Genomic DNA, 11,317 nt, shown 5'->3' with positions numbered 1-11,317 from the left:
GTGAGCCTGTGTGAGTATTAGCAGAATAAAAGAATGCTCATTATGGAAGTTTCCTGAGATCAGTGGACGTGGGCAGTATAATTTCCCCTGGTTTTAGGCATGCTCTGCTATTTAGATTATGATGTCAATTTTGCTTCCTTAAAGATGGCCATGTTTTCTTGTACAGCTCCCTTCAATAGCCCATAAAAATGCTTCTCGTCTTCGCACTCATTCAAGGAATGGTTACCCCATCCTAATGCATCTTCTCATGAAATCAACAATTCTCTGCATTGCTCTGTTCCACTGCTCTGTTCCACTGCTCTGCTCCATTGCTCCTCCACACTTACTCACTTACTCATGTACTTACTTACTCACTTACTCACACTTACTTACTTACTCACACTTTATTTCTCACACTTACTTACTCACTCTTACTTACTCACTTATTTGCTTACTTACTCACACTTATTTACTTACTTCCATCTTTTCCATTCCAGCTCCACACTTACTTACTTACACTTACTTACACTTACACTTGCTGACTTACTTACACTTACTTACTTACTGTTACTTACACACACTTACTTAGACACTTACACACTTACTTAATTACACAATTAAACTTACTTGCTTACTTACACACTTACTTACATACTTAAACTTACAGTTACTTACTTACACTTACCCTTACTTACTTACCTTTACTTACTTACACTTACTTACACTTACACTTATTTACTTACACTGACTTACTTACTTACACTTACTTACTTACATTTACTTACTTACACTTACTTACTCACACTTACACACTTACTTACTTACACTTACTTACTTACATTTAATTACTTCCTTCCATCTGTTCCATTCCAGCTCCACACTTACTTACTTCCATCTGTTCCATCCAAATAAAAAAGCTGAACAAAAAGCCCTCCAGAGGTGTGCTGCCTCTGTTTACCTTTGCCTCCAAAGTAACACTTCATTTTACTTTCTCCTTTTCATTTTTACATTACCTAAAGCCTAAACTTTATTTTTACCAGCTGGAGTTCTCCTTTATACTTATATTCTAGAGACTCTTTTGCTACAGCTCCCTGCATCATGCCCTCTATTTCCAATGAACAATAATTGTGAAACTGAGATCATGGCCTTTATCTTTACCCTTTTGAGCTGCAAAATTTTGTGTCACTCCCTGGCTGTAATCGCCTTCTGTTGCATTGTTGTATTTTCCCCACGTGTGTTGTCAGTGAATAACAGCTTCTCTACCCTCCCCTCTCACCCTATCCCCACACACAGACTCTGTGTTCTTGATCAATGTCATCCTTTCAATTTCTGCTCTGCACTGTCAGCTGGGCCTCCTCCAGCAGCTCTCCTGTCTTTACCACATCACTTTGTTTTTCTTTAACACACTGTAATACTGTATTCATGAGCATCTCACAAATAAGTTTGTCTGTGATCTATCAGTGGTATCAGCTTCATTTTGCACTTCCAAACATACCTTTCCCTGCTTTCTGTGATGATATTTTCATTCCCTAAAGAAGCTCTGAAAAGATCTGTAGAATTATTATTCTCTTTACAGTAACAGCTTGATAGGAAAATCCTAGCCTCTGACCATTCTGCTAATATTACCTGTGGGTCTCAGATTCAGTCAAAGAGAGAAATGAGAACTTCTAGCCAGGCAGAAGCCTCGGAAAGAGCTGGAGAAGAATATAAATAATTCTTTATCTCTCTTGTTTTTCACACTGTTTATAGTTAAGTTCTATCACTGTGTGTCAAGCACTTTGTGCCAATGCGGTGGGTTGTTTTCACTTCAGGACCAATGGAGTTGGTCCTCACAAAGCTCTGTATAAAAGAGCGGGGTATTTTGAATAAACTGGAGTTTTACTCTCAGCAGCCTTCTGATCAGTCTCATTCCCATCCTGCCTCAACAGCGACAATTATCCACATTATTTCTATTTATTTTCCTCTTTTCCAGCATTGCTAATTGTCCTAAACTTAGCAAGAGCAGTTTAGTACACCTCTAAATTTACACGCTGCTCAACAAATCTTCTGATCCTTGGCTTTAATTTAAGATTATTGTAAACCAATGGTATCCAATAATTGAATTTTAGAATGTTTTGTTGAAGATGATGAAATTTTAATCCTCTTCAAAAAAGAGCATACACAAACTACTTATACAATGACTATAAAATAAATTATTCATTCAGCAGAATTGAACAAAAGATGCTAAATTTCTCACCAGTTTTCAGATAAAAAATGCCCGAACCCTACTGATTTTCTATTCATAGTCACCTAGAATTTTATCTCTCCTTAGTCAGAGACAAATCAACAATGGGCTTTGGAAGGTTTCATAATAAAACATCAATAAGAAACTATTATGCTACAGATAAATATGGGAAGGAGATAGAGAAAACTGGGCAGATAACATTTGCAATTCATTGGAATTAGCTTTGTCTCCTGTTAACATTTCTCATCCTAGTTTGCAACAAAGGCTCCAGTTTAGCATTTAGAAGATGAACCACCCCCCCCCCCCCCCCCCGCCTCTCTTCATTCCCCAAACCAGAAACAAAATGCCCAACTTGATAAAAAGATTAGTTGTCTGTTACAGAGTCCGAAGAATCCCTAAATTTCTCTATGGGATTTTTCTTTACTCTAGAAGAGCCAAGCAATTAAAAACATAATTATACATCTGCGTAAGCCTTAAGGAGGACATTTTCAGATTTTCTAGCTTGACTTAGTCTACCAAGATGCAGATTTTTAGGGCACATATAAATGTGTTGGGTAAGAATGTGAGAACAATGTGACATTTTTAAAGTACTTTCCAAATGTTTTTCTTACATACATGAAGATGTAGCCCTGTTTCCTAAGAAACAGTTTGTAACAGTAGCCCAAAAGAGGAAAACATCTCTCCTTCTCTCATGGCTGGACTATTAAAAGCTGAAAAAGGCAGTTTTGTCAACATGACAGCATTAAACTTTTTAATACTGAGCACAAAGCAGAAGAAAACAAGGGTTATAGGGCTTTGGCATGATACATGAAATACCAAAAAATATTGCCTCGGCCTTTTCACATTCCATTCAAATACCAAATATTCAGAAACCTAATTTTCTGTATTACCACACCTTTTACTATAAAGATTGTACTATTTCTGGCAGCATCCACATAGCAAACTCAACAGATACTGTACCTAAATTTAGGCCAGATTTCAGACTTTAGTATTTGGTCACTTAAGAAGTGTTTTTGGTCATGTAAAAGATAGATATTTGGTGTTAATGTTTTCAGGAGTTGGATGAGACAAATTCAGGCTGTGGCAAGAGTTTTGGACCTTCATCCTGCTCAGTTGATCTATGGAAAGATTTTAGTGTTCTAACTTCTAATCATTATCTCAGCCAAATGGCAAGATTGTTGCCAAGAATAAGTAAAGTCTATGAAAAGTAAAACTTGGGGGGAAAAAAGATAGGACATGAAAGTTTGGTCTACTATAAAACTTACCAGGCTGTTTATTTGGAAGCACAATAAGTTGCTAGGTGACATAATGCAGCACAAATCCTTGAATTGCCAGGTCCTGTATATATTATGACCAATATTATTTTCTAAATGGAAGAAAGTGACAACAGTAGAGGGAGATGATTCATTTTAATGTTTTATTACTTCAGAAGGCAATGACTGACCTTTTTAAAATGTGGAATTGCCAGATCCTACAAGTCATACTGTCATATAATTATTTCAATTCTATAGGTTTCTTGTGTAGTGTGGTGCACTTCCTCAAATCCTGGAGCTGAAGAAAATTGACACATCTTTGAGGTATAACATAAATGCAAATGCTGGAAATTCACCAAGTACAAGGTGATTTCCCAGGGAATACAAGAGGATCTTACAGAGTAAATTTACAGAAAACCAAAACTTTTCATGCTTCTGGCATACGATATAATCTCTAGATATCTGCATTTTCAGTTAGCTGTCACCTTCAGGCCTCTCTTGAAAGACCATTCTTTCATTCTGGAAGCAGTTTGAGTCGAAACTGACTCACTGGCTTCTCTGTGCCGTAGCATAACCAACATTTCAGTTCCTGAAATTTCAATTTAAACATCATAATTATTTCACAGTTCTGGAACTGAAGTTAGTTATGCTTCCCTCCCAAATCCTGATCTCTTAGTCTAAGTTAATTGAACACTGTATGTTCTGCTTCCTCCTTGGCTGCAGTTGCTTCCCTACCTGTAGACACTTCTTTTAACATCACCTTCAACAACCCCATCCCTACTGACAAGAGACAATTTTTTTTTCAGCATTTTGGAGCAATGCTGAGAAGATAATTACTATTTATTCCATTATCCCATTGCAATGTCCTGTTTTTCTTTCACTCTTTATTAAATCACCAAGTAATATTTTCCATTTGTTTTCATTTTTACCCTTTTGACTTTTTGCAATTGACTTTAGATGGTGATCAGCCTTTTTGTATTTTATTCCCTGAAGGCTCACTATTTATGCCTCATACATTTTCTGAGACAGTTATTTGCTCCTCTGAGAGAGAAAACTTTTTCCCTACTATTTTTCCTATTTGGGATACAAGTTTAACATACTTTTACCATATCTGAGTTAGAGAAATTTCTCTCCTCCTCCATATCAAGTCGCTGATTTTTCCACTTAATTTAAATTAGTGTGCTTGCAATCACAGTAATCTGGTCCCTGCCATTATATCCCACCAAAACTAAGGCCATAATTACTAAGGACAAAATCCTGTTGTTTGTGTGTCTCTTTAGTAAACACTTCACAGAATAAAGGTGTTCTGCTCTTACTGCTTTCTAAGTTTAAATGCAAGATGTTGTAGCAAGACAACATCTTTTTCCGCTTGGAATTTTGGTTTTCTCACAACCATTTTCATATTCGAACTAAGGAGTCGATATCCTCAGTGCTTGTAATCTTGGTATTTCTCTCCATAGAGTTTCAACTGCATAACGGCAAAAGACCTTCCCTGGGAAGGGTGGGCACGGGTGGGCTGATCCCTGCGGACAGACGGGCAGGGGATGCCCGGAGCGATCCCTTCGCTCACAGCCGGGGCCGGGCACCTCAGCCGGGGCCCTGTGAGGGCGGTGCGTGCCCGGACCGTGCCCTGTTACCGTGTGAGGGCGGTGTGCCCGGACCGTGCCCGGTTACCGTGTGAGGGCGGTGTGCCCGGGGCCGTGCCCGGTTACCGTGTAAGGGCGGTGTGCCCGGGGCTGTGCCCAGTTACCGTGTGAGGGCGGTGTGCCCGGACCATGCCCGGTCACCGTGTGAGGGCTGTGTGCCCGGGACCGTGCCCTGTTACCGTGTGAGGGCAGTGCGTGCCCGGACCGTGCCCGGTTACCGTGTGAGGGCGGTGTGCCCGGGACTGTGCCCGGTTACCGTGTGAGGGCGGTGCGGTGCGTGCCCGGGGCCGTGCCCTGTTACCGTGTGAGGGCAGTGCGTGCCCGCCGTGCCCGGTTACCGTGTGAGGGCGGTGCGGTGCGTGCCCGGGGCCGTGCCCGGTTACCGTGTGAGGGCGGTGTGCCCGGACCTTGCCCGGTTACCGTGTGAGGGCGGTGTGCCCGGGACTGTGCCCGGTTACCGTGTGAGGGCGGTGCGGTGCGTGCCCGGGGCTGTGCCCGGTTACCATGTGAGGGCGGTGTGCCCGGGCTGTGCCCGGGGCCGTGTGAGGGCGGTGTGCCCGGGGCCGTGCCCGGTTACCGTGTGAGCGCAGTGTGGTGCGTGCCCGGGGCCGTGCCCGGTCACCGTGTGAGGGCGGTGCGGTGCGTGCCCGCTGTGCCCGGTTACCATGTGAGGGCGGTGCGGTGCGTGCCCGGTTACCGTGCCCGGTTACTGTGTGAGGGCGGTGTGCCCGGGGCCGTGCCCGGTCACCGTGTAAGGGCGGTGCGGTGCGTGCCCGGGGCCGTGCCCGGTCACCGTGTGAGGGCGGTGCGGTGCGTGCCCGGGGCTGTGCCCGGTCACCGTGTGAGGGCGGTGCGGTGCGTGCCCGGTTACCGTGCCCGGTTACCATGTGAGGGCGGTGCGGTGCGTGCCCGCCCGCCGTGCCCGGCCACCGTTGCCGGGGCCCGCGGCGGCGGCGGCGATGGTGAAGGAGACGATCCGGGTGTACGCGCGGGTGAAGCCGCTGGGCAGGCGGCAGCAGGCGGGGGTAGGCTGGGAGCTGCGCCCCGGGGATGCGCTGGGGCAGCTGGGGAGTGCCAAGGGCTGCCCCGGGACCGCGTTCCCCCTCAGCCGGGGCAGCGTTCAGAGCCCAGCCCCTTTACGAGGGGAGGAAAGGTTGCTACGCGGGTGGGTGTGCGGCGAAACGCTCCTGCTGTCCGAAGCCTTAGGAAGTCCGTAAAATCACGAAGCGGAGGAGTTTGGGCTGTAACTGTTGGATGAGTGGCTGAGGAACTTCCTCAGCCGCTGTTGCAGAAAGGCTCTGCTTTTCTGTATATAAAAAAAGCGTTTTTTTCAAGGAAAACGCTGGACACGCGTCACTGGGTTTGTGCAGTTCATCAGCGTCCTGAGCAAGGGAGGGGAACGTGTTCCTCCAAGTGAACAGCTGCCCTCCCAAGACATAATAAAGATAATGAAAGTGTTCCTCAGCAACCGCTCATTTAGGTCTCTTAATTACTTTCTTGTTTTAAACCAGCTTCTCTCATTGCAACCTATGTCTTGTTGTAGCCTCTCCTAATATATTCTTCCAGATTTTTTGGAGAGGTTTGCACTGGGGGCTGTGCTTTGTTTTTTTTGTAACATCACAGATATTGAAGTGGTTTAGTAAGCAAATTATGTCAAAGAGGCAATGGTTTTGTTTCAAGTGTTATTGTCGTGTTTACGTGGTGACAGGATAATGCTGTTATGTGCTGGTTTTGTTGTGTAGTAGTTACGGGAGATCTGCTCACGTATTTAGTGCCATTGGTAACAAGTTTTTCTCCAGACAATTAGAGGTGCTGAGCTTAGATAAGTGTTATATCTAAGGGTAATGCTGTTCTATTGATGAAGATATTCTGTGAATTCGTATCCAACCTTATTAGAGTTACTCAGTTGATAATGAGGAACCTCTGCCCAGTCTGGAGATCACTGTGCCACGTGACTTAGGAGATGGGTTCATCAATAATAAACGAGAAAGCTACAAGTTCAAGTGAGTAGAAGCCTGACTTTTGTACCTTCTGCCTTTAGTGACTGACAATGCTATGTGTAATGATACAGATCTATAGAATCGGGAAAAGTCTAACTTCAAAATTAAATTATACTTTGGATGGGTTTATTTTTATATAATTCCCTTACCAAGAGGAATACTTCAGGATACACTCTTCACTACAATGGATCTGATAGCATTGGATAAAATTGTCATATTATTATCTGTCCATTGCAAGTCATTATACATTTTTAAATCTCATCTCAAAGATTAATTTATCAGTTCTCCTATTTTTGTGCATTGTTTTGAATTTGTGTATGAAAACTGAATTGGGACTGTGTATTTTCTTGTGATCTAATGAGTTGTCATAGGCTGGCTAAAAAAGTCTTGATGTAAAACATTCTGTTTGGAAGCTGTGTTTCAGACATAGCCAAAGCAAAGTAAAGGAAACCAGAAACTGTTGACAGAAATAAATCCTTGGTTTGAGAGGGTAAATATTTTTAGGAACTTAAAATCAATACAGCAATATCAAATGTTTTTATTAGTTTAACAGAAAAGTGAGGCAACACTTTGAAATTTTGTTGATGAATAACCTCTTCTGATGAGGTCAAGACTGTCTTTTTCCAATTCGGATATGCTTCATTTTTTTATAGTAAACAACAATTAATTTGTTTCTCTATGCTATTAAAAAAGAGAGCTCCACATAAACAACTGCAGTTCAGACTGATGCAGTTTAGCTGATGTACATCAGCTAAAGTAACCTGCTTGAAAAGAGAGAAGCTGCCCTCTCCAAATAGATTTGTATGCAACACTACCTTAGTCTGTAGATGCTCAAGCCTGACTTTATGAATGCTGACATTGTTGTCTGACTTTATAATTTATTAAAAACTCTGTAGAGATGCATTTTGAGAAACCCTATGCCTTATTATCCTTAAAATGATGCAAGAATAATTGAGTTACTTAACTGATTAGCAGGATTGAAGAAATGTTCTATGTATTACATTTGTCTGTGGTACTGCACCCACTGCATGGGTCAGCACTGTGCCTTTCTACACACTCAGTGCCTCTAAGGCCTTCCTTCCTACACACCCTGGGAAGTTCCATGCAAGAATAGAGTTCCAAACACAGGGGCAACACAGCAGGACACCGGCAGTACAGGGAGCTGGTGGAACATGTGGATGACACCTTTCTAACATACAGTTTAGCCAATCTGGATATTTGCAAACATGGGCAAACTGCTGAGAGATATTAAGCCTGGAGGTAGCTTTTAATTAATATTTAATGAAATATCTCATAGTGACCTATAGTAATTGTGCAGCAGAATGAAGGAAATGGCTTGAAAAAATGTGAGCCTGGCTATAATAGTGGGATGCTGTATTTGGTTATAGTGTAATCTATTTATCCAGGATTCAGTGTGGTGCCAGTTACAAACACTAATTCTCTTGATAGATTTAAACGAGGGTTTACTTCTTTCTAAGCCACATCATTTTATCAGAGGATTTTATTGTGCAAATCGTGTCAAAGCAGCTCTGTGTACAGCCTATTTATGTACAATAGCACAAGAGCAAGCTGTGGTTAAGACTACAGGGAAAACATTGTACTAAGTTATGTAAGCCTAATGATGTAAACATTGACTATTACGAACACAAACAAAAAATGTATGAATCGAGTACTGTTTTAACATTCTAAGCAATTATTATTTGCTTAATATTTTCAGATTTCAGAAAATTTTTGATCAAGAGGCAAAACAAGATGTGATTTTTGACAGCATTGCCAAACCAGTAGCAGAATGGTATGTTGTTGATCCTGCAAGTAACCAGGGAAAAGCTATTTCTGCTTTTGTTGTATTACTTGAAGGAGAGATGTCAAGTCTTTGTCTTCTTGTTGTAAAAGTGGATTGATGTTCTCATTTACTAAATACTGACATGGCTGAATCCAGGAGATACTCAACTCCTAAGAATGTTATGCATACTAAGGTTTCTTTTTTGACTTTTCAAGTAGCAATGCTAGTCTCTTTTGTTGTATAGCAATAGAAATCCATGCCCAATTCTTTTTTTTTTTTTTCTGTCTGTAATATAAGCTGACTTCATGGCCTTAGAATAGTATTTTTATATAGTCTAATGTAGAAATAACAATGAAAATTTTATTCCCTTCATATAGTTTTCATTAAGCTAGGGACTCTCATAAATGTTTGTGGAGATATTCCTAAGTCTTGTCATTACTTGTGTTTTGACATGTAAGGCAATGCTTTTGGCACTTTTTTTTTCCTCCTCCATTTTCATAATCAAACAATGCTCATATCTGACAGTTTGCAGAGGCAGATATTTAAGACTGATGAAGACTTCTGCATTCATTCTGTGGACTGAATGCCACTGTAAAACAGGTGGATTTTTCAATGGAAAATGGATTTTATGCCATTCTCTTTGCTCATTTTTCTGTCTGTGTTGCTGAAGTTTGTACTGGTTTTAGTGGGGGAGAAAATACCATGCAGGAGGAATCAGAATTTCTGCATAGGGTTTGCTTGTTTATCAAATTTACTGCTCAAAATCCAGATTCCCAATTCACTAGTAGTGAGTTGGGAAGTTATTTCTTCAAGTGCCAACTTCTTTCTCATTCATTGTCTGACCCATCTGTTGGTTTAAGTAATGATTCTGCAAGTTATTTCCCAATCTATTGCACAGTCTCCTGTTTAGGACTATAGAAAAACAACTTCAGCTGGACACTAAACCTTTCTCATGTTGTTACAAGGAAGAAAAATACATCTCTATATTTTTATTTTCTTTCTCCCCACCTCTCCTGTTTTTTTCTCTAAAGTCCCGCATAAAGCAGAAATGTAATTGACAGTGAAAATGAAAAGCCAGTGCATTTGAAATTTCATCAGAATAAGCTAAATAGGGTTAAAAATAATGCTATTGTTTTAAATAATGCTATTGTTATAAAAGTAATGCTAATGTTATTTTCTCATTGAAAAGATATTTCTTTGCTTATCTGACATTATCACATAGCTTCTCATGCACTTAATTTTAAGTATTTCTGAAAAAATCATTATCAAATTTGAGTGTGTTTGGAAAGAGAAGCGTTAAAAGTCTCATCATGTTCTATGGGGTTATCCTCAACAAAAGGTCAGCATATCAAAATTAACTAGTAAGAAACTGGCTACTTTTTTCCCCTTTGGAGTGTTTTGCTAGAATATGGAAGTGTTTTTCAGTTGAACAGATCACCTATACAGTGCTCTAATAAACAGGAAGGGTTATTCTTCTCCTTTATTTCAGTGTTAGCTGATAAAAGACTTGTTTTATGTATTAATTTTCTCCATTATGTAGGCTTTAATTTCAGGATTTAGATTCTTTAAGTACTTGAAATTACTTTAATGCTATTAAAACCAATGGTGTTTAGGCAGACAACTGTCTCTAAATAGCCAAGTCTTTTTCTGTAATGCTAAAATTGACTTATAACATCGTTTTTAATGAAATCAAGATTATCTCTGAGTGTTATAATGAGGCAAAGCTTGTACTCTAAATTATGCTTGTGTTGTTACTGGTAATTTTACTTGTGTTTTTATAATCGAGTAGACAATAACTGAAGTATGTTTATTTTTTATCCACTTCATTAATTTTTTACCTCTTTATAGGCAAAAATATAGATTTCAAAATATATTCAGAGTAATGAAGTTCCTTGGCTAATGGAGTCATGAACTGGGCCTGAAATGGTTTCTCTCTGTGGTTAATGATACCATTCTCTTTTCCATTCTTTCCATGGAAAGAATAAGAATTGCCCTGTTTCTCTTAGACCACAGTTTTTTATAGTAAAATGTCCTTCATTATTTATTTCTTTCACAGTCAATATTCTATTGCATGAAAAAGTTGTTGCAAGTACACACATTTCTGTTGTTGGAATCACTTTGCTAAGGGAACAGTTTTTGTCTGTGTATTGCCACTGAGAAAGTAGCAGGAAAATATCAATGAAATAGTTCAGTAACATTTTGAGGTTCTTTGTCATGCATTCTTACAGTCCTGAGAAAATTTAGTTAGAGACTTGAATGCTTAGGAAAAAAAAAAAAAAATCTTGGGCATTGTTTAAATTAAAACCAGAAAGGCAATGCTCAGGATTCTAAAATCTTTCAATTTTGTTCTTGGATGGAAACTAGATGCAACTTTCTTTACTCTTTTTCTATATTTTTTTCTTTTTAACTATGTTTTCTTTGATGTTGGGCCA

General features: G+C 40.3%; 1 protein-coding gene across 1 annotated transcript in view; it reads left to right on the top strand.

Annotated features, from left to right (window-relative positions):
* Positions 1-6,034: 6,034 nt before the first annotated feature.
* Positions 6,035-11,317, top strand: part of KIF6 (kinesin family member 6) — a 149,702-nt gene continuing 144,419 nt past the window's right edge. The window contains exons 1-3 of the mRNA XM_077781856.1: positions 6,035-6,127; positions 6,999-7,105; positions 8,820-8,894. Of these exons, the coding sequence (XP_077637982.1) occupies positions 6,062-6,127; positions 6,999-7,105; positions 8,820-8,894 (248 nt within the window). The 5' untranslated portion in view covers positions 6,035-6,061. The remainder of the gene's footprint in view (positions 6,128-6,998; positions 7,106-8,819; positions 8,895-11,317) is intronic.

Source organism: Lonchura striata, chromosome 3 (genome assembly GCF_046129695.1).
Source record: "Lonchura striata isolate bLonStr1 chromosome 3, bLonStr1.mat, whole genome shotgun sequence".
Taxonomy (NCBI): domain Eukaryota; kingdom Metazoa; phylum Chordata; class Aves; order Passeriformes; family Estrildidae; genus Lonchura; species Lonchura striata.
The sequence above is the reverse complement of the archived record's forward strand: the minus strand, read 5'-3'. Positions and strand labels throughout refer to the sequence as shown.